The sequence below is a fragment of the Oncorhynchus keta genome, chromosome 1 (genome assembly GCF_023373465.1).
Source record: "Oncorhynchus keta strain PuntledgeMale-10-30-2019 chromosome 1, Oket_V2, whole genome shotgun sequence".
NCBI lineage: Eukaryota > Metazoa > Chordata > Actinopteri > Salmoniformes > Salmonidae > Oncorhynchus > Oncorhynchus keta.
Genome location: NC_068421.1, coordinates 51,242,936 through 51,265,245, shown reverse-complemented (window position 1 = coordinate 51,265,245; position 22,310 = coordinate 51,242,936). Strand labels below are relative to the sequence as shown.

Sequence of the window (22,310 nt, the reverse complement as noted above, 5' to 3'; positions counted from 1 at the left end):
TTAATTTTTTTTAATAGAAAATAAGATAATTTGTTTTTCTCTCTGTAATACCACTAGCCACTTAACAATTGTATGACGTTGGTTTTCGCTAGCCCAGATAGGTTCCCAATCTCCCAACCTCATAAGTAGCTTGTCTAACCATTTTAGCTGGCATGCCTGCTGGCAAGATTGGTAGACTTAGAAAAGCAAGCAATAAACTAAATGTACTGAATAAGACTTCCCAGATTTTAGCAGAGATACCATATTTAGTTTCTTTAAAAAAAGAAACACCAGTCAGGAGGACACAGACAGTTTAAAAGATATGCAGAAAAATGACAATATTTTTTACATAGAATTATGCTTAATGATTTTGGCTCTAGATTGCAGGAAAAAGCTGTTTCTGAATTCTCCAACTTACGGACCTGAGACATAGCCCCTCTACGGACCGCCCCCCAGTCATCCTCACGTACTTTGTGCCCCCTCAGACTTATGGGGTGCACGATGCTCCTGTATACAGTGTTTTCTTTTCAATTGCATTGTTTTCAAAATGGAGTAAAAAAAGCTTATATTTTGGGATCTGATGGGCTACGACAGTTGAATGAAGCTTGTGAGTCATTTACACATTACATTCTTCAAGAATCAATGGGAATATATCATTAATTTAGTCCAAAAAGGGGATGTAAAAATGGCCCCTTTATTAATAAGACAAAGATGAATATCAGTCTATCAACAAACAGCTAAACTCACTCCTAGCAAATGCAGACACAATTACTGCATATGACCCAGGTCACGTATTAAGGACATCTATAAGGTTTCTAACTTGACTTACTAGAGCTGGCGGCAATAAGGGAGGCCCTCCTCCTCTCCTGCAGGGTCATGCGGGGATCCTCCTTGGTTAGATTGTAGGTCTGCCACAGGGAGATCCCCTCGCACTCCACAGAATCCACAGAATCCACAGTCTCCTTCCCAGGAGTGGAGGTCTGGACTGGCTGGAGAGGGCCAATGGAGGCCAGGACTGGATGCACAGAAGGGGTGGACGGCTGGGATGGGGCTGCGGGCCTCTGGGTAGAAGATGGAGGCATTTGAGATTCACCCACAGTAATGTTACCATTATATGAGGACACACCAAACGTGTTCACCACCTCACAGGTATAGACCCCAGTGTCTATGGCAGACATGTTGATGATCACCAGTGTACAGACGCCATCCTCTGAGGTGTTCATGCGGTGGCGTTGGTCTCCTATGACCTCCTGGCTGTTCTTCAGCCAGCGTACTGCGTTGAGCTTCCCTTCCACCTTACACTCCAGCTCGAGGGTACCATTGGTCTCAGCACTCTGGTTCTTAAACACCTGCTTGAAGATGGGCCGCATGTCTTTGCGGGTCTTGTATCCCTTGAAAGCTGCCTGGATCTTGATGACAGCTTCCAACATCTCATGTTCGTCCTCGACACTGTCAAGTGCAATCTCGTCAACTTGCTGAGTCATCTGTAGCCCCTTGGGAACTCCAGCAACAGCGACTACAGGCTTGCTGGTCTTCTGGTTGACTGTTACCTGGGTGTGGCCCTCTGTGAAGGACTCATCCTCTGAGATATGGAGTTGGTTATCATCCTCCACCATCTTGGGTTTTTCAGTCTCCTGCACTGTAGACCTTACTGGCTGTTGATCCCTCTGTTCTATCTCTGTCTCCTTCACCATAGACTTCACTGGCTGTTTATCTTGGTCTATTTCTATATCCATCTTCTTTTTAGATCTAACTATCTGATCTACCCCAGCATCGGACACTATAGATGATCGTCTTGCTGGTGGCACTGGCTGTTTCCTCACCTCATCTACCCCAGTATCCGAAACTGAAACTACAGATGCTTGTCTCACTGGTGGAACTGGCCGTTTCCTCACCTCATCTACCCCAGTATCTGAAACTGAAACTACAGATGCTTGTCTCACTGGTGGAACTGGCCGTTTCCTCACCTCATCTACCCCAGTATCCAAAACTGAAACTACAGATGCTTGTCTCAGTGGTGGAACTGGTTGTTTCACCACTTGCTCTATTCCAGCATCTGACACTACAGACACTCGTCTCACTGGTGGAACTGGCTGTTTTCTTACCTCGTCTACCCCAGTATCCGAAACTGAAACTACAGACACTCGTCTCACTGGTGGAACTGGCTGTTTCCTCACCTCGTCTACCCCAGTATCCGAAACTGAAACTACAGACACTCGTCTCACTGGTGGAACTGGCTGTTTTCTCACCTCATCTACCCCAGTATCCAAAACTGAAACTACAGACATTCGTCTCGCTGGTGGAACTGGCTGTTTCCTCACCTCGTCTAACCCAGCATCTGACACTACAGATGCTCGTCTCACTGGTGGAACTGGCTGTTTCCTCACCACTTGCTCTATCCCAGCATCCGACACTACAGATGCTCGTCTCACTGATGAAACTGGCTGTTTCCTCACCTCGTCTACCCCAGCATCTGACACTACAGACACTCGTCTCACTGGTGGAATTGGCTGTTTCCTCACCTCATCTACCCCAGTATCCGAAACTGAAACTACAGACGCTCGTCTGACTGGTGGAACTGGCTGTTTCCTCACCTCATCTACCCCAGTATCCGAAACTGAAACTACAGACACTCGTCTCACTGGTGGAACTGGCTGTTTCCTCACCTCGTCTAACCCAGCATCTGACACTACAGATGCTCGTCTCACTGGTGGAACTGGCTGTTTCCTCACCACTTGCTCTATCCCAGCATCCGACACTACAGATGCTCGTCTCACTGATGAAACTGGCTGTTTCCTCACCTCGTCTACCCCAGCATCTGACACTACAGACACTTGTCTCACTGGTGGAATTGGCTGTTTCCTCACCTCATCTACCCCAGTATCCGAAACTGAAACTACAGACGCTCGTCTGACTGGTGGAACTGGCTGTTTTCTTACCTCGTCTACCCCAGTATCCGAAACTGAAACTACAGATGCTCGTCTCGCTGGTGGAACTGGCGGTTTCCTCACCTCGTCTAACCCAGCATCTGACACTACAGATGCTCGTCTCGCTGGTGGAACTGGCTGTTTCCTCACCTCGTCTAACCCAGCATCTGACACTACAGATGCTCGTCTCGCTGGTGGAACTGGCTGTTTCCTCACCTCGTCTACCCCAGTATCCGAAACTGAAACTACAGATGCTCGTCTCACTGGTGGAACTGGCTGTTTCCTCACCTCATCTACCCCAGTATCCGAAACTGAAACTACAGATGCTCGTCTCACTGGTGGAACTGGCTGTTTCCTCACCTCATCTACCCCAACATCCGACACTATAGATGCTCGTCTCACTGGTGGAACTGGCTGTTTCCTCACCTCATCTACCCCAACATCCGACACTATAGATGCTCGTCTCACTGGTGGAACTGGTTGTTTCCTCATCTCGTCTACCCCCGTATCTGACATTATAGATGCTTGTCTCACTAGTGGAACTGGTTGTTTCACCACTTGGTCTATTCCAGTATCTGACATTATAGATGCTCGTCTCGCTGGGGGCACTGGCTGTTTCACCATGTGGTCTACTTCAATCTCTTTAACCATAGACTCCAATGGCTTTTTTTCCTCTGTGTCCCTCACCAGAGCTCTTACTGTCTGTTTGACTTGCTGTTTCTCCTGCTGGTCTACCATAGTCTCCTTACCTATAGACCTTACTGACTGTTTCTCATGTAGGTCCACCACTGTCTCTGCCTCAGGCTCCAGGTCTTTCTCTGACCCCACAATGGATGCCCAGATCATGCCCTGTTTCTTTGGCCCTGGTGGAGGTGTGGGAGAGGCAGCCTTCGTGGGAGCCTTTGTCTTGGGAGGTTCTGTCTTGGCTGGGAGAGGCTTTACTGCCACAGAGGCAGTGGTCTTCACACCACCTGCCTGGCACGTGTAGCTGCCACTGTCCTCGGGCTTCAGCTCCAGGATGTGTAGCTGAAACACACAGCCGTCCTGCTTCAACTGGTACTTCCTGTTGGGCCTGAGAGGCAGCCGGCCCTTCCTCCACTGGACTGGGACTCCAGGCTTAGACAGTTCACAGGACAGGCAGGCTGTGCCCCCTTCCTCTACCTCCACAGCCTGCAGCTCTTCTTCAAAGTATGGAGGCAGCTCTGGAGAGACGGAGCAATTAGGGAATCAAAAATCAATGTTACATTTGACCAATATTAGGGTGAGTAATGCAAAGAGAGAATTCAGAATACTGTAACCCCCTGAGATAAACCTGAGTTCCTGGTTATGTTAATTCTCTCTAGATAATGGGAAATCCTTACCTGTGACAGTCAGATTGGCGCTGCTCTGCATGTCTCCAGTATCACAGGAGTATATCCCAGAGTCATCTGGGTCCACATTGTGGATGAGAAGCAGGTTGAGCTTGCCCTCCTTACGGTTCTCATACTTGTCTCCGTTCAGTAGGTGCATGTTGTTGCGTCTCCATGTGACAGGGGTAGTGAAGTCAGAGGTTGTACAGGATAAGGTGGCCGTCTCTCCTTCCATGATGACGGTGTCCCGAGGCTTCTTCTCAATGAGTACTTTAACTGGACACAGAGGAGAGTCAACTCTCAAAACGTGTACACATATATTAGTATTTATACTTTATACTTCTTGGAGTTTTGTTGCACTGAATATGACTGTAATGAGGTGTGATTGATTTGATTTGATGAGGTATGAGTCCTCTACATGCAGCGGTGTATGCTATTACACAACCAATCACACACATACCTTTCACAGACACAGAGGCGGTGGTCTCCACACAGCCTGCCTGGCACGTGTAGCTGCCACTGTCGTCGGACTTCAGCTCCAGGATGTATAGCTGAAACACACAGCCGTCCTGCTTCATCTGGTACTTCCTGTTGGGCCGGAGAGGCAGCCGGCCCTTCCTCCACTGGACTGGGACTCCAGGCTTAGACAGCTCACAGGACAGGAAGGCCGTTTCCCCTTCCTCAGCCTCCACAGCCTGGAGCTCCTCCTCAAAGTATGGAGGCAGCTCTGGAGAGATAATACGGAATTCCAAATCTATGTTCCATCTGAACAATGTCAGGGTGAGTAATACAAAGACAGTAATACAATTCCGAATATTTTATTGTAATGTTGTAATTATGTAGATACATTTATCTGTGAATTCTGAAAAGCTATTCAAGGATTGTTCCATAAGGTTGTGTTTTTAGGGAGTGGTATTGGTTCTTGTAAAATACCTTTCGTTTGATTCCATATTAATAGTATTCTTAACAATTACATTGTTTATGTTCTTAGCTTTAATCTTTGAAATTAGACACTTAAAACGATTCTGGGGATAAGCATGCACATCTTCAATATGTTCCCTTTGTTCCTCTTCAGTGCATTTAACTATGTCGCAAGCAAAGGTATCGGGTAGCAAGTTGATTAAAACCACCCTCAGACTTATCTACAGTAGATGTAAAACTTTCCTTTTTATTCTATGAATGTCTTCTGTGGGGTAATTGATATTACTGAAAATAGATACAAAAACGTTGGAAGCAATGTCATTCTCAAGAGGTTTATTCTACCTGTAAGATTTATGGGAAGATAATTCCATTTAATTAGATCTACTTTCATATTATTGAGTAATGGAATAAAATTATCTTCATATATTTTTTGTGTTTTGTGACTTATTAAGCATCCTAAGTATTTAATCTTTTTTTGTGGTCCACCTAAAGGATTGCTGATTATGAGTTATTCTTTTTCCTATCAACATTATTTCATTTTCTCCACGTTTCTCCGGAGAATGATCCAGTATCACTATATCATGATTTTTCTTTATCCAGTAAATTGCTGAGTGCCTTTTTAGAGAAAAAACATGTAGTCAATTCTTGGATAGCGTTTCTCTTGAGAAAAAAAATGAATAGTCTTTTGTAGGTGGGAATAGTCATCTGCGGGTGTCCTGTAAAGTATTTGTAGAGATAAAATTTTTCCAGCCTCTTTGGAGGCTCCCTTTTTTATTACTACGTCAATCAATCGTATCGAATGTATGATTTAGGTCACATGCTAAAATAATAGTTCCTGTCTGGATTTGATCTAATATAGTTTGAATTACATCTAAAAAAAACACCACATTTGCCACTGGTGGGATATACTATGAAATCAATGTGTATTTTTCACCATGTAAAGTACAATTAACTTTTTAGTCCTTGTGCTGGGATATAAGGGGAAATGGTATATTCTCATTTACCAGGATGCCTACACCTCTGCTGCTACTACAGTAGGTGGCAGCATAGGCCTCTCCAACCCAGCTCCTCTTTAGATGTTCAATTTCTCCTTTAAAAATTGTTTAACTCTTGCAAGAAAACCATATCTGCTGAAAATCTCTTTAAGTGTTTGCAAACCAGATGCTTTTTCCCCTGTGCATATTCCATGCGATAAATTGGATATTGTTGGTCTTTACTTGTATAGAATATGTCAAAATGACATATGAAGGCAGCGGGCATTCCATAGAAGGGGAGGATCACAGTATAAAACAGTTATTTTATACATTACATACAGTAACAGTCCAAGGTTTGGACACACCTACTCATTCAAGGGTTTTTCTTTATTTGTACTATTTTCTACTTTGTAGAATAATAGCAAAGACATCAAAACTATGAAATAACACACATGGAATCAAGCAAAAAAGTGTTGAACAAATACAAATACACTACCTTTCAAAAGTTTGGGGTCACTTAGAAGTGTCCTTATTTTGAAAGAAAAGCACATTTTCTTCCATTAAAATAACATCTAATTGATTAGAAATACAGTGTAGACATTGTTAATGATGTAAATGACTATAATAGCTGGAAACAGCTGGTTTTTCAAATGAAATATCTACATAGGCGTACAGAGGCCCATTATCAGCAACCATCACTCCTGTGTTCCAATGTCACTTTGTGTTAGCTAATCCAAGTGTATCATTTTAAAAGGCTAATTGATCATTATAAAACCCTTTTGCAACTAGAGTGTCTAGTTTGAGAAAAAGACACCTCACAAGTCCTCAACTGGCAGCTTCATTACCTGCAAAACACCAGTCTCAACGTCAACAGTGAAGTGGTGACTCCGGGATGCTGGCCTTCTGGGCAGAGTTGCAAAGAAAAAGCCAGATCTCAGACTGGCCAATAAAAAGAAAAGATTAATATGGGCAAAATAACACAGACACTGGATAGGGGAAATCTGCCTAGAAGGCCAGCATCCCAGAGTCGCCTCTTCACTGTTGACATTGAGACTGGTGTTTTGCGGGTACTATGTAATGAAGCTGCCAGTTGAGGACTTGTGAGGCATCTATTTCTCATACTAGACTCTCTAATGTACTTGTCCTCTTGCTCAGTTGTGCACCAGGGCCTCCCACTCCTCTTTCTATTCTGGTAAGAGTCCGTTTGCGCTGTTCTGTGAAGGGAGTAGTGCACAGTGGCAAACAGTTTCTTGGCAATTTCTCGCATCGAATAGCCTTCATTTCTCAGAACAATAGACTGATGAGTTTCAGAAGAAAGTTCTTTGTTTCTGGCCATTTTGAGCCAGTAATGGAACCCACAAATGCTGATGCTCCAGATACTCACCTAGTCTAAAGAAGGCCAGTTTTATTACTTCTTAAATCAGAACAATCGTTTTCAGCTATACTAACATAATTGCAAAAGGGTTTTCTAATGATCAATTAGCCTTTTAAAACTATAAACTTGGATTAGCTAACAATACGTGCCATTGGAACACAGGAGTGCATGCTATTCAACGGATCCCTCCCCGCACCTGCTAACCCATCCAGCATCACTACTCTGGATGACTCTGACTTAGAATACCCGGACAACTACAAACTGGATGCAGTCTATCACAGTGCCATCCGTTTTGTCACCAAAGCCCCATACACTACCCACCATTGCAACCTGTACGCTCTCGTTGGTTGGCTCTCGCTTCATACTCGTCGCCAAACCTACTGGCTACAGGTTATCTACAAGTCTCTGCTCGGTAAAGCCCCGCCTTTTCTCAGCTCACTGGTCATCATAGCAGCACCCACTCGTAGCACGCGCTCCAGCAGGTATATCTCACTGGTCACCCCCAAAGCCAATTCCTCCTTTGGTCGTCTTTCCTTCCAGTTCTCTGCTGCCAATGACTGGAACGAACTGCAAAAATCTCTGAAGCTGGAAACTCATATCTCCCTCACTAGCTTTAAGCACCAGCTGTCAGAGCAGCTCACAGATCACTGCACCTGTACATAGCCCATCTGTAAATAGCCCATCTATCTACCTACCTCATCCCCATACAGTATTTATTTATTTATCTTGCTCCTTTGCACCCCAGTATCTCTACTTGCACATCCATCTTCTACACATCTACCATTCCAGTGTTTAAATTGCTATATTGTAATTACTTCGCCAACATGGCCTATTTATTGCCTTAACTCCCTTACCTTACCTCATTTACACTCACTGTACATAGACTTTTTGTTTTCTTTTGTTCTGCTGTATTATTGACTATGTTCTGTTTATTCCATGTGCAACTCTGTGTTGTTGTATGTGTCGAATTGCAATGCTTTATCTTGGCCAGGTCGCAGTTGAATATGAGAACTTGTTCTCAACTAAATAAAGGTGAAATAAATCAAAAATCATCTGGCTCTGCGATGAAGTTGACAATGTGATGGGGAGTGTCAGCCAATTTGAAAAAAATAGTTCAACAGAATGTGTTGTTATTCTCTTTGACACGTGTTTAGAGATTTGTATCAAGAATAATTGGGAAAAGTCATAATTTGTCTGGATTTCCTGAATCAGAAATGAACTGAACTAAGCTGTTGTTCTGATCTGTCCTCTCTCTCTCTCTCTCTCGAGGTTATCATGAAAGGTGCCGTCACATGGTGTCTTGATGCATGGCAGCGATAATTCAGCCGAGAACAGTGTGAACCTCAAAACTCCCTCTAACCGGCTGAAGAAGAGCGACAAAGGCGTTCCATACGGCCCTGTCCGCACCACTTCTACCGAGAGACCTGAGTCCGAGCCTGCACCTGGTGTACAGCATCCAATCGGAGCTATCAACTGTTTTTTCTCTCATGCCTTTTCTCTCAATCGTGTGATAGGAGTCCGCATGGAGAGAGATCTGTTCCAAACGTCTCTCATGTCGCTGGTACGCTGGTTGGCAAGTGGTCGAGATATAATGGGTGGTAAAGGTGATGGCAGCTCAGGTGAGACATTGAAATTGGGACATTATCATGGGCCTTCAACTTTGAACTATGAAGCTATCTGAAGAGGAACCAATGAAAAAACGGCAGAAGAAACCGTGCCTGAAGGGGGGATTGGTCACCTGTGCCCATAATTTATTTAGGCTTGTCTAAAAAATATATATATATTTTGGGTCATCTACACACTGCAAAATGTATAGTAATTTAGATTAAGAATGCATTAAGATAACAATCTCTAATTCTAATCGCGATAATAAACGTAACACTAGAATTGTAGGATAATTATACTGTACGTTAATATACATGTACACTTTGCCAATGTTGATGTGTGTTTTATTGAGTGTTTTAACTTTGAGTGTTAGGACCAATGTGAATCCCTAAATATTGTCATTCTAAATTTGGGTTGGATAATTAGTTGGGTTTTGATTACGATTTGGAAACGGAATGATTTTTAAAACTGACTGATTGATTTGAGTTTAGTACGTTAATAACCATATGAGTGAAGCAGTTCATGTATTACGGATTGATTGATTGTTTTGATTGTGGTTGTGTACTAAAGATTTTGACACTATTCTCAGCATGTCCTGGTGAATGGAGAGGGTGAACTCTGATCCTGAGAGTGAAAATGATACCCCCTAAGGGGGCTTAATGCTGACAGTGGATTTACCATGCGTTTGGTGATAAAGCATGAGTTGATGTTTGTGTGCCGGGAGGTACCAGGGTGGAGATGGCTCGGTTATGGATAATTATGAGGGGAAGCTTGTTTTGGGGGCCAGACCCTGATTTCCACACAATGAGAACAGTCTTTACAGCAGATACCTTCTGCTGTGAATGATTCATTTCTTTCATACAAATCCCAACCTTGTGACCCATTCCACACATCTGTTGTTTGTCATGTAGACTAAGGGGGTGTATCTTTGCTATAAAAGATCTTTGTATACTTTGTCTCGGGGCTCTTGATGACTCATCTAAGGTTGGTTCGTCGACCAGCTATCGTTATTGTAGAGCACTCACATCATTCACTTGTGAGTGAATGCGTTCCTTATTAATAAGTGAATAAAGATTTAGTTTAAGTTTAACTCTGACTTGTGTGATAAGTTTGTATTTCCTCATTTGATAATAAAGGAAATAACCACAAGATAAGTCCCTGGATATGTTAGTTCTCTGATAGGAAATCCTTACCTGTGACAGTCAGATTGGCACTGCTCTGCATGTCTCCAGTATCACAGGAGTATATGCCAGAGTCATCTGGGTCCACATTGTGGATGAGAAGGAGGTTGAGCTTGCCCTCCTTACGGTTCTCATACTTGTCTCCGTTCAGTAGGGGAACGTTATTGCGTCTCCATGTGACAGGGGAAGTGAGGTCAGAGGTCGTACAGGATAAGGTCGCCGTCTCTCCTTCCATGATGACGGTATCATGGGGCTTCTTCTCAATGAGTACTTTAACTGGACACAGAGTAGAGTCAACTCTCAAAATGTGTACACATATTAGTGTTTGTACTTCTTGGAGATGTGTTGTACTGAATATGACCGTGATGAGGTGTGAGTCCACTACATAGAGCAGGTGTGTGCTATTACACAACCAATCACACACATACCTTTCACAGACACAGAGGCGGTGGTCTCCACACAGCCTGCCTGGCACGAGTAGCTGCCACTGTCCTCGGACTTCAGCTCCAGGATGTGTAGCTGAAACACACAGCCATCCTGCTTCATCTGGTACTTCCTGTTGGGCCTGAGAGGCAGCCGGCCCTTACTCCACTGGACTGGGACTCCGGGCTTAGACAGCTCACATGAAAGGAAGGCCGTGCCTCCTTCCTCAGCCTCCACAGCCTGCAGCTCTTCTTCAAAGCATGGAGCCAGCTCTGGGTAGTTGGAAGACAATAAGGGAATTCCAAATCTATGTTCCATTTGACCAATGTTAGGGTGAGTAATAGAAAGAGATAATTCCAAATATTGTACTGTATTATTGTAAGATGTGGATCAATTTATCAGTGAATTCTGAAAAGCTTTCCAAAGGATTGTTCAATAAGGTTGTGTTTTTAGGGAGAGATATTGCTTCTTGCAGAGTACGTACATTTTTCCACCATATTGTTATAGTGTTCATAAAATATAAAGTTATTTATGTTCTTAGCTTTATCCTTTGAAAATAGACACGTGAAAAGATTCTGGGGATGAGCATGCACATCTTCAGTATGTACCCATTGTTCCTCTTTAGTGCATTTAACTATATGTAGCAAGTAAAAGTATTGGATAGTGAGTTGATACAATTCCAGGTCTGGAAGATTTAAAACCAGCCTCAGACTTATGAAGATGTAAAACTTTCCATTTTATTCTATGGATTTTATGACGAGTATACTTTTTTAAAGAATGTCTACGGTGGGGTAATTGGTATTACCGAAAATAAATGCAAAAACTTTGGGAGTCATGCCAGTCTAAAGAAATTAAATCTACCTGTAAGGTTTATGGGAAGATTATTCCACTTTATTAGATCATATTTCATATTGTTGAGTAATGGAATAATGTTAACTTTATATATTTGTTGTTTGTTGTCACTTATTAAGCATCCTAAGTATTTCATATGTTTTGTTATCCACTTAAAGGATTGCTGTATGTCATGAGGTATTCTTTTTTCCCCCATTATTTTGGTTTTTCCACGATAATTTCATATCCTGAGATTTTAGTGTATTCTGAAAATATTTTTAGCAAAGAGGGCATTGAGTTTTCAATATTGGTCAGGTATATCAGGAGATCACCTGCAAATATGTTAATTTTATATTCATGTTTACTAATACCGATCGATACCTGTTATATTTGGGTCCTGTCTAATTCTTAGTATTATTATGTTCTTCCTTCTCTGTCTCCCAAACCAAAAACATCCCTCTCCACAACCCCGTCCCAGTTCTCCCCTATTTACTCCACCCAATTCAAGCTTGTCCCACCCTCCCATTGTTGCCCTCTCTTACACATCTATGTTCCATTTGACCAATGTTAGGGTGAGTAATGCAAAGAGAGAATTCAGAATACTGTAACCCCCTGAGATAAACCTGAGTTCGTGGTTATGTTGCTTCTCTCTAGATGGTGGGAAATCCTTACCTGTGACAGTCAGATTGGCGCTGCTCTGCATGTCTCCAGTATCACAGGAGTATATGCCAGAGTCATCTGGGTCCACATTGTGGATGAGAAGCAGGTTGAGCTTGCCCTCCTTACGGTTCTCATACTTGTCTCCGTTAAGTAGGGGCATGTTGTTGCGTCTCCATGTGACAGGGGTAGTTAGGTCAGACGTCGTACAGGATAAGGTCGCAGTCTCCCCTTCCATGACGACGGTGTCCCGGGGCTTCTTCTCAATGAGTACTTTAACTGGACACAGAGGAAAGTCAACTCCCAAAATGTGTACAGTACATATATATTTGTGTTTATAGTTTATACTTCTTGGAGTTTTGTTGCACTGAATATGACCGTGATGAGCTGTTGTACAGCTGCACCATCGAGAGTTAACACTGGTTGCATCACTGCCTGGTACGGCAACTGCTCGTCCTCTGACCGCAATGCACTGCAGAGGGTGGTGCGAACGACCCAGTACATCACTGGGGCCAAGCTTCCTGCCATCCAAGACCTCTATACCAGGCGGTGTCAGAAGAAGGCCTTAAAAATTGTCAAAGACTCCAGCCACCCTAGTCATAAACTGTCATCTCTGCTACCGCACGGCAAGTGGTACCGGAGCGCCAAGTCTAGGTCCAAGAGGCTTTTAAACAGCTTCTACCCCCAAGCCATAAAACTCCTGAACATCTAGTCAAATGGCTACCCAGACTATTTGCAATGCCTTCCAACCCTTCTCACTCCCTCTTTACACCACTGCTACTCTCTGTTGTCATCTATGCATAGTCACTTTAATAACTCTACCTACATGGTCATACTACCTCAAATATCCAGTGCCCCCGCAGATTGACTCTGTATCTGTACCACCCTCCCAAACCTCCCAATTCAACACCTGTGATTACTGTATGCCTCGCTGTATGTCTCTCTCAAATGTCAATATGCCTTGTATACTGTTGTTCAGGTTAGTTATCATTGTTTTAGTTTACAATGGAGCCCCTAGTTCCACTCTTCATACCCCTGACACCTCCTTTGTTCCATCTCCCACACACACCTCACCCATTACAACCAGCATGTCCAGAGATACAACCTCTCTCATCATCACCCAGTGCCTGGGCTTACCTCCGCTGTACCCGCACCCCACCATACCCCTGTCTGCGCATTATACCCTGAATATATTCTACCATGCCCAGAAACCTGCTCCTCTTATTCTCTGTCACCAACGCTCTAGGCGACCAGTTTTGATAGCCTTTAGCCGCACCCTCATACTACTCCTTCTCTGTTCCGCGGGTGATGTGGAGGTAAACCCAGGCCCTGCATGTCCCCAGGCACCCTCATTTGTTGACTTCTGTGATCGAAAAGCCTTGGTTTCATGCATGTCAACATCAGAAGCCTCCTCCCTAAGTTTGTTTTACTCACTGCTTTAGCACACTCTGCTCACCCTGATGTCCTTGCCGTGTCTGAATCCTGGCTCAGGAAGGCCACCAAAAATTCTGAGATTTCCATACCCAACTATAACATCTTCCGTCAAGATAGAACTGCCAAAGGGGGAGGAGTTGCAGTCTACTGCAGAGATAGCCTGCAAAGTAATGTCATACTTTCCAGGTCCATACCCAAACAGTTCAAACTACTAATTCTGAAAATTACTCTCCAGAAATAAGTCTCTCACTGTTGCCGCCTGCTACCGACCCCCCTCAGCTCCCAGCTGTGCCCTGGACACCATTTGTGAATTGATCGCCCCCATCTAGCTTCAGAGTTTGTTCTGTTAGGTGACCTAAACTGGGATATGCTTAACACCCCGGCAGTCCTACAATCTAAGCTAGATGCCCTCAATCTCACACAAATCATCAAGGAACCCACCAGGTACAACCCTAACTCTGTAAACAAGGGCACCCTCATAGACGTCATCCTGACCAACTGGCCCTGCAAATACACCTCCGCTGTCTTCAACCAGGATCTCAGCGATCACTGCCTCATTGCCTGTATCCGCTACGGAGCCGCAGTCAAACGACCACCTCTCATCACTGTCAAACGCTCCCTAAAACACTTCTGTGAGCAGGCCTTTCTAATCGACCTGGCCCGGGTATCCTGGAAGGACATTGACCTCATCCCGTCAGTTGAGGATGCCTGGTCATTCTTTAAAAGTAACTTCCTCACCATTTTAGATAAGCATGCTCCGTTCAAAAAATGCAGAACTAAGAACAGATACAGCCCTTGGTTCACTCCAGACCTGACTGCCCTCGACCAGCACAAAAACATCCTGTGGCGGACTGCAATAGCATCGAATAGTCCCCGCGATATGCAACTGTTCAGGGAAGTCAGGAACCAATACACGCAGTCAGTCAGGAAAGCTAAGGCCAGCTTCTTCAGGCAGAAGTTTGCATCCTGTAGCTCCAACTCCAAAAAGTTCTGCGACACTGTGAAGTCCATGGAGAACAAGAGCACCTCCTCCCAGCTGCCCACTGCACTGAGGCTAGGTAACACGGTCACCACCGATAAATCCATGATTATCGAAAACTTCAACAAGCATTTCTCAACGGCTGGCCATGCCTTCCGCCTGGCTACTCCAACCTCGGCCAACAGCTCCGCCCCCCCGCAGCTACTCGCCCAAGCCTCTCCAGGTTCTCCTTTACCCAAATCCAGATAGCAGATGTTCTGAAAGAGCTGCAAAACCTGGACCCGTACAAATCAGCTGGGCTTGACAATCTGGACCCTCTATTTCTGAAACTATCCGCCGCCATTGTCGCAACCCCTATTACCAGCCTGTTCAACCTCTCTTTCATATCGTCTGAGATCCCCAAGGATTGGAAAGCTGCCGCAGTCATTCCCCTCTTTGAAGGGGAGACACCCTGGACCCAAACTGTTACAGACCTATATCCATCCTGCCCTGCCTATCTAAGGTCTTCGAAAGCCAAGTCAACAAACAGGTCACTGACCATCTCGAATCCCACCGTACCTTCTCCGCTGTGCAATCTGGTTTCCGAGCCCGTCACGGGTGCACCTCAGCCACGCTCAAGGTACTAAACGATATCATAACCGACATCGATAAAAGACAGTACTGTGCAGCCGTCTTCATCGACCTTGCCAAGGCTTTCGACTCGGTCAATCACCATATTCTTATCGGCAGACTCAGTAGCCTCGGTTTTTCGGATGACTGCCTTGCCTGGTTCACCAATTACTTTGCAGACAGAGTTCAGTCTGTCAAATCGGAGGGCATGCTGTCCGGTCCTCTGGCAGTCTCTATGGGGGTGCCACAGGGTTCAATTCTCGGGCCGACTCTTTTCTCTGTATATATCAATGATGTTGCTCTTGCTGCGGGCGATTCCCTGATCCACCTCTACGCAGACGACACCATTCTATATACTTCCGGCCCGTCCTTGGACACTGTGCTATCTAACCTCCAAACAAGCTTCAATGCCATACAACACTCCTTCCGTGGCCTCCAACTGCTCTTAACCGCTAGTTTATTTTTTTATTTCACCTTTATTTAACCAGGTAGGCTAGTTGAGAACAAGTTCTCATTTGCAACTGCGACCTGGCCAAGATAAAGCATAGTAGTGTGAGCAGACAACACAGAGTTACACATGGAGTAAACAATTAACAAGTCAATAACACAATAGGAAAAAAAGTGGAGTCTTTATACATTGTGTGCAAAAGGCATGAGGCAGGCGAATAATTACAATTTTGCAGATTAAAAACCAAATGCATGCTTTTCAACCGTTCGCTGCCTGCACCCGCACGCCTGACCAGCATCACCACCCTGGATGGTTCCGACCTTGAATATGTGGACATCTATAAGTACCTAGGTGTCTGGCTAGACTGTAAACTCTCCTTCCAGACTCATATCAAACATCTCCAATCGAAAATCAAATCAAGAGTCGGCTTTCTATTCCGCAACAAAGCCTCCTTCACTCACGCCGCCAAACTTACCCTAGTAAAACTGACTATCCTACCGATCCTCGACTTTGGCGATGTCATCTACAAAATTGCTTCCAACACTCTACTCAGCAAACTGGATGCAGTTTATCACAGTGCCACCCGTTTTGTCACTAAAGCACCTTATACCACCCACCACTGCGACTTGTATGCTCTAGTCGGCTGGCCCTCGCTACATATTCGTTGCCAGACCCACTGGCTCCAGGTCATCTACAAGTCCATGCTAGGTAAAGCTCCGCCTTATCTCAGCTCACTGGTCACGATGGCAACACCCATCCGTAGCACGCGCTCCAGCAGGTGTATCTCACTGATCATCCCGAAAGCCAACACCTCATTTAGCCGCCTTTCGTTCCAGTACTCTGCTGCCTGTGACTGGTACGAATTGCAAAAATCGCTGAAGTTGGAGACTTTTATCTCCCTCACCAACTTCAAACATCTGCTATCTGAGCAGCTAACTGATCGCTGCAGCTGTACATAGTCTATTGGTAAATATCCCACCCATTTTCACCTACCTCATCCCCATACTGTTTTTATTTATTTACTTTTCTGCTCTTTTGCACACCAATATGAGCTGTGAGGGGAACGGCACCTCAGTACCTCCAGTACCTCCAGGCTCTGATCAGGCCCTACACCCAAACAAGGGCACTGCGTTCATCCACCTCTGGCCTGCTCGCCTCCCTACCACTGAGGAAGTACAGTTCCCGCTCAGCCCAGTCAAAACTGTTCGCTGCTCTGGCCCCCAATGGTGGAACAAACTCCTCACGACGCCAGGACAGCGGAGTCAATCACCACCTTCCGGAGACACCTGAAACCCCACCTCTTCAAGGAATACCTAGGATAGGGTAAGTAAGGGTAAGTAATCCTTCTCCCCCCTTCTCCCCCCCAACAAGATTTAGATGCAAGTGGCTGTTCCACTGGGTGTCATAGGTGTTTGCACCAATTTGTAAGTCGCTCTGGATAAGAGCGTCTGCTAAATGACTTAAATGTAAATGTAAATGTAATATCTCTACCTCTACATGACCATCTGATCATTTATCACTCCAGTGTTAATCTGCAAAATTGTAATTATTCGCCTACCTCCTCATGCCTTTTGCACACAATGTATATAGACTCCCTTTTTCTACTGTGTTATTGACTTGTTAATTGTTTACTCCATGTGTAACTCTGTGTTGTCTGTTCACACTGCTATGCTTTATCGTGGCCAGGTCGCAGTTGCAAATGAGAACTTGTTCTCAACTAGCCTACCTGGTTAAATAAAGGTGAAATAAATACATAAAAATAAATTAAATACATCCCTCTCCACAACCCATCTCCACAACCCAATCCCTCTTGTCCCACCCTCCCATTGTTGCCCTCTCTTACACATCTATGTTCCATTTGACCAATGTTAGGGTGAGTAATACACAGAAAGAATTCTGAATATTGTGACCCCCTGAGATAAACCTGAGTTCCTGGTTATGTTGCTTCTGTCTAGATGGTGGGAAATCCTTACCTGTGACAGTCAGATTGGCGCTGCTCTGCATGTCTCCAGTATCACAGGAGTATATGCCAGAGTCATCTGGGTCCACATTGTGGATGAGAAGCAGGTTGAGCTTGCCCTCCTTACGGTTCTCATACTTGTCTCCGTTAAGTAGGGGCATGTTGTTGCGTCTCCATGTGACAGGGGTAGTTAGGTCAGACGTCGTACAGGATAAGGTCGCCGTGTCCCATTCCATGACGACGGTGTCCCGGGGCTTCTTCTCAATGAGTACTTTAACTGGACACAGAGGAAAGTCAACTCTCAAAATGTGTACAGTACATATATATTTGTGTTTATAGTTTACCTCAAATATCCAGTGCCCCCGCAGATTGACTCTGTATGTGTACCACCCTGTATATAGTCTCGCTGTTGTTATTTCACTGCTGCTATTCAATCTACCTGTAAATCTACCTGTAATCTACATGTTACTTTTATCTCTTGTTCTTAACTGTATTTTTTAAAACTGCATTGTTGTTTAGGGCGTCGTAATAAAGCATTTCACTGTTGTATTCGATGCATGAGACGAATACAAGTTGATTTGATTTGATGAGGTATGAGTCCTCTACATGCTGCAGGTGTGTGCTATTACACAACCAATCACACACATACCTTTCACAGACACAGAGGCGGTGGTCTCCACACAGCCTGCCTGGCACGAGTAGCTGCCACTGTCCTCGGACTTCAGCTCCAGGATGTGTAGCTGAAACACACAGCCATCCTGCTTCATCTGGTACTTCCTGTTGGGCCTGAGAGGCAGTCGGCCCTTACTCCACTGGACTGGGACTCCAGGCTTAGACAGCTCACAGGAAAGTAAGGCCGTGCCTCCTTCCTCAGCCTCCACAGCCTGCAGCTCTTCTTCAAAGCATGGAGCCAGCTCTGGGTAGTTGGAAGACAATAAGGGAATTCCAAATCTATGTTCCATTTGACCAATGTTAGGGTGAGTAATAGAAAGAGATTATTCCAAATATTGTACTGTAATATTGTAAGATGTGGATCAATTTATCAGTGAATTCTGAAAAGCTTTCCAAAGGATTGTTCAATAAGGTTGTGTTTTTAGGGAGAGATATTGCTTCTTGCAGAGTACGTACATTTTTCCACCATATTGTTATAGTGTTCATAAAATATAAAGTTATTTATGTTCTTAGCTTTATCCTTTGAAAATAGACACGTGAAAAGATTCTGGGGATGAGCATGCACATCTTCAATATGTACCCATTGTTCCTCTTTAGTGCATTTAACTATATGTAGCAAGTAAAAGTATTGGATAGTGAGTTGATACAATTCCAGGTCTGGAAGATTTAAAACCAGCCTCAGACTTATGAAGATGTAAAACTTTCCATTTTATTCTATGGATTTTATGACGAGTATACTTTTTTAAAGAATGTCTACGGTGGGGTAATTGGTATTACCGAAAATAAATGCAAAAACTTTGGGAGTCAGTCTAAAGAAATGAAATCTACCTGTAAGGTTTATGGGAAGATTATTCAATTTTATTAGATCATATTTCATATTGTTGAGTAATGGAATAATGTTGTCTTTATATATTTGTTGTTTGTTGTCACTTATTAAGCATCCTAAGTATTTCATATGTTTTGTTATCCACTTAAAGGATTGCTGTATGTCATGAGGTATTCTTTTTTTCCCCATTATTTTGGTTTTTCCACGATAATTTCATATCCTGAGATTTTAGTGTATTCTGAAAATATTTTTTAGCAAAGAGGGCATTGAGTTTTAAATATTGGTCAGGTATATCAGGAGATCACCTGCAAATATGTTAATTTTATATTCATGTTTACTAATACCGATCGATACCTGTTATATTTGGGTCCTGTCTAATTCTTAGTATTATTATGTTCTTCCTTCTCTGTCTCCCAAACCAAAAACATCCCTCTCCACAACCCCGTCCCAGTTCTCCCTATTTACTCCACCCTATTCAAGCTTGTCCCACCCTCCCATTGTTGCCCTCTCTTACACATCTATGTTCCATTTGACCAATGTTAGGCTAAGTAATACACAGAAAGAATTCTGAATATTGTGACCCCCTGAGATAAACCTGAGTTCCTGGTTATGTTGCTTCTCTCTAGATGGTGGGAAATCCTTACCTGTGACAGTCAGATTGGCGCTGCTTTGCATGTCTCCAGTATCACAGGAGTATATGCCAGAGTCATCTGGGTCCACATTGTGGATGAGAAGCAGGTTGAGCTTGCCCTCCTTACGGTTCTCATACTTGTCTCCGTTAAGTAGGGGCATGTTGTTGCGTCTCCATGTGACAGGGGTAGTTAGGTCAGACGTCGTACAGGATAAGGTCGCCGTCTCCCCTTCCATGACGACGGTGTCCCGGGGCTTCTTCTCAATTAGTACTTTAGCTGGACACAGAGGAAAGTCAACTCTCAAAATGTTTACAGTACATATATATTTGTATTTATAGTTTATACTTCTTGGAGTTTTGTTGCACTGAATATGACCGTGATGAGCTGTTGTACAGCTGCACCATCGAGAGTTAACACTGGTTGCATCACTGCCTGGTACGGCAACTGCTCGTCCTCTGACCGCAATGCACTGCAGAGGGTGGTGCGAACGACCCAGTACATCACTGGGGCCAAGCTTCCTGCCATCCAAGACCTCTATACCAGGCGGTGTCAGAAGAAGGCCTTAAAAATTGTCAAAGACTCCAGCCACCCTAGTCATAAACTGTCATCACTGCTACCGCATGGCAAATGGTACCGGAGGCTTTTAAACAGCTTCTACCCCAAGCCATAAAACTCCTGAACATCTAGTCAAATGGCTACCCAGACTATTTGCAATGCCTTCCAACCCTTCTCACTCCCTCTTTACACCACTGCTACTCTCTGTTGTCATCTATGCATAGTCACTTTAATAACTCTACCTACATGGTCATACTACCTCAAATATCCAGTGCCCCCGCAGATTGACTCTGTATCTGTACCACCCTCCCAAACCTCCCAATTCAACACCTGTGATTACTGTATGCCTCGCTGTATGTCTCTCTCAAATGTCAATATGCCTTGTATACTGTTGTTCAGGTTAGTTATCATTGTTTTAGTTTACAATGGAGCCCCTAGTTCCACTCTTCATACCCCTGACACCTCCTTTGTTCCATCTCCCACACACACCTCACCCATTACAACCAGCATGTCCAGAGATACAACCTCTCTCATCATCACCCAGTGCCTGGGCTTACCTCCGCTGTACCCGCACCCCACCATACCCCTGTCTGCGCATTATGCCCTGAATATATTCTACCATGCCCAGAAACCTGCTCCTCTTATTCTCTGTCCCCAACGCTCTAGGCGACCAGTTTTGATAGCCTTTAGCCGCACCCTCATACTACTCCTTCTCTGTTCCGCGGGTGATGTGGAGGTAAACCCAGGCCCTGCATGTCCCCAGGCACCCTCATTTGTTGACTTCTGTGATCGAAAAAGCCTTGGTTTCATGCATGTCAACATCAGAAGCCTCCTCCCTAAGTTTGTTTTACTCACTGCTTTAGCACACTCTGCTCACCCTGATGTCCTTGCCGTGTCTGAATCCTGGCTCAGGAAGGCCACCAAAATTCTGAGATTTCCATACCCAACTATAACATCTTCCGTCAAGATAGAACTGCCAAAGGGGGAGGAGTTGCAGTCTACTGCAGAGATAGCCTGCAAAGTAATGTCATACTTTCCAGGTCCATACCCAAACAGTTCGAACTACTAATTCTGAAAATTACTCTCCAGAAATAAGTCTCTCACTGTTGCCGCCTGCTACCGACCCCCTCAGCTCCCAGCTGTGCCCTGGACACCATATGTGAATTGATCGCCCCCATCTAGATTCAGAGTTTGTTCTGTTAGGTGACCTAAACTGGGATATGCTTAACACCCCGGCAGTCCTACAATCTAAGCTAGATGCCCTCAATCTCACACAAATCATCAAGGAACCCACCAGGTGCAACCCTAACTCTGTAAACAAGGGCACCCTCATAGACGTCATCCTGACCAACTGGCCCTCCAAATACACCTCCGCTGTCTTCAACCAGGATCTCAGCGGTCACTGCCTCATTGCCTGTATCCGCTACGGAGCCGCAGTCAAACGACCACCTCTCATCACTGTCAAACGCTCCCTAAAACACTTCTGTGAGCAGGCCTTTCTAATCGACCTGGCCCGGGTATCCTGGAAGGACATTGACCTCATCCCGTCAGTTGAGGATGCCTGGTCATTCTTTAAAAGTAACTTCCTCACCATTTTAGATAAGCATGCTCCGTTCAAAAAATGCAGAACTAAGAACAGATACAGCCCTTGGTTCACTCCAGACCTGACTGCCCTCGACCAGCACAAAAACATCCTGTGGCGGACTGCAATAGCATCGAATAGCGATATGCAACTGTTCAGGGAAGTCAGGAACCAATACACACAGTCAGTCAGGAAAGCTAAGGCCAGCTTCTTCAGGCAGAAGTTTGCATCCTGTAGCTCCAACTCCAAAATGTTCTGGGACACTGTGAAGTCCATGGAGAACAATAGCACCTCCTCCCAGCTGCCCACTGCACTGAGGCTAGGTAACACGGTCACCACCGATAAATCCATGATTATCGAAAACTTCAACAAGCATTTCTCAACGGCTGGC

The 22,310-nt window shown here is 44.6% G+C and overlaps 1 protein-coding gene across 50 annotated transcripts in view; it reads right to left on the bottom strand.

Moving 5' to 3' along the window:
- LOC118387118 (obscurin) overlaps nucleotides 1–22,310 on the bottom strand; it is a 91,989-nt gene that overhangs the window by 37,998 nt on the left and 31,681 nt on the right. For 8 of the 50 annotated variants that reach the window (XM_052526965.1, XM_052526968.1, XM_052527000.1 and 5 more), the window contains 8 exons: nucleotides 18,302–18,568; nucleotides 17,666–17,929; nucleotides 12,238–12,501; nucleotides 10,740–11,006; nucleotides 10,324–10,587; nucleotides 4,716–4,982; nucleotides 4,268–4,531; nucleotides 809–4,108 (listed from right to left, as the gene is read on the bottom strand). In XM_052526965.1, coding sequence (XP_052382925.1) covers nucleotides 809–4,108; nucleotides 4,268–4,531; nucleotides 4,716–4,982; nucleotides 10,324–10,587; nucleotides 10,740–11,006; nucleotides 12,238–12,501; nucleotides 17,666–17,929; nucleotides 18,302–18,568 — 5,157 coding nt within the window. Of the gene's footprint in view, nucleotides 1–808; nucleotides 4,109–4,267; nucleotides 4,532–4,715; nucleotides 4,983–10,323; nucleotides 10,588–10,739; nucleotides 11,007–12,237; nucleotides 12,502–17,665; nucleotides 17,930–18,301; nucleotides 18,569–19,794; nucleotides 20,059–22,310 lie in introns of all 50 variants that reach the window. The other 42 variants (XM_052527027.1, XM_052527056.1, XM_052527063.1 and 39 more) reach the window with 37 other exon arrangements.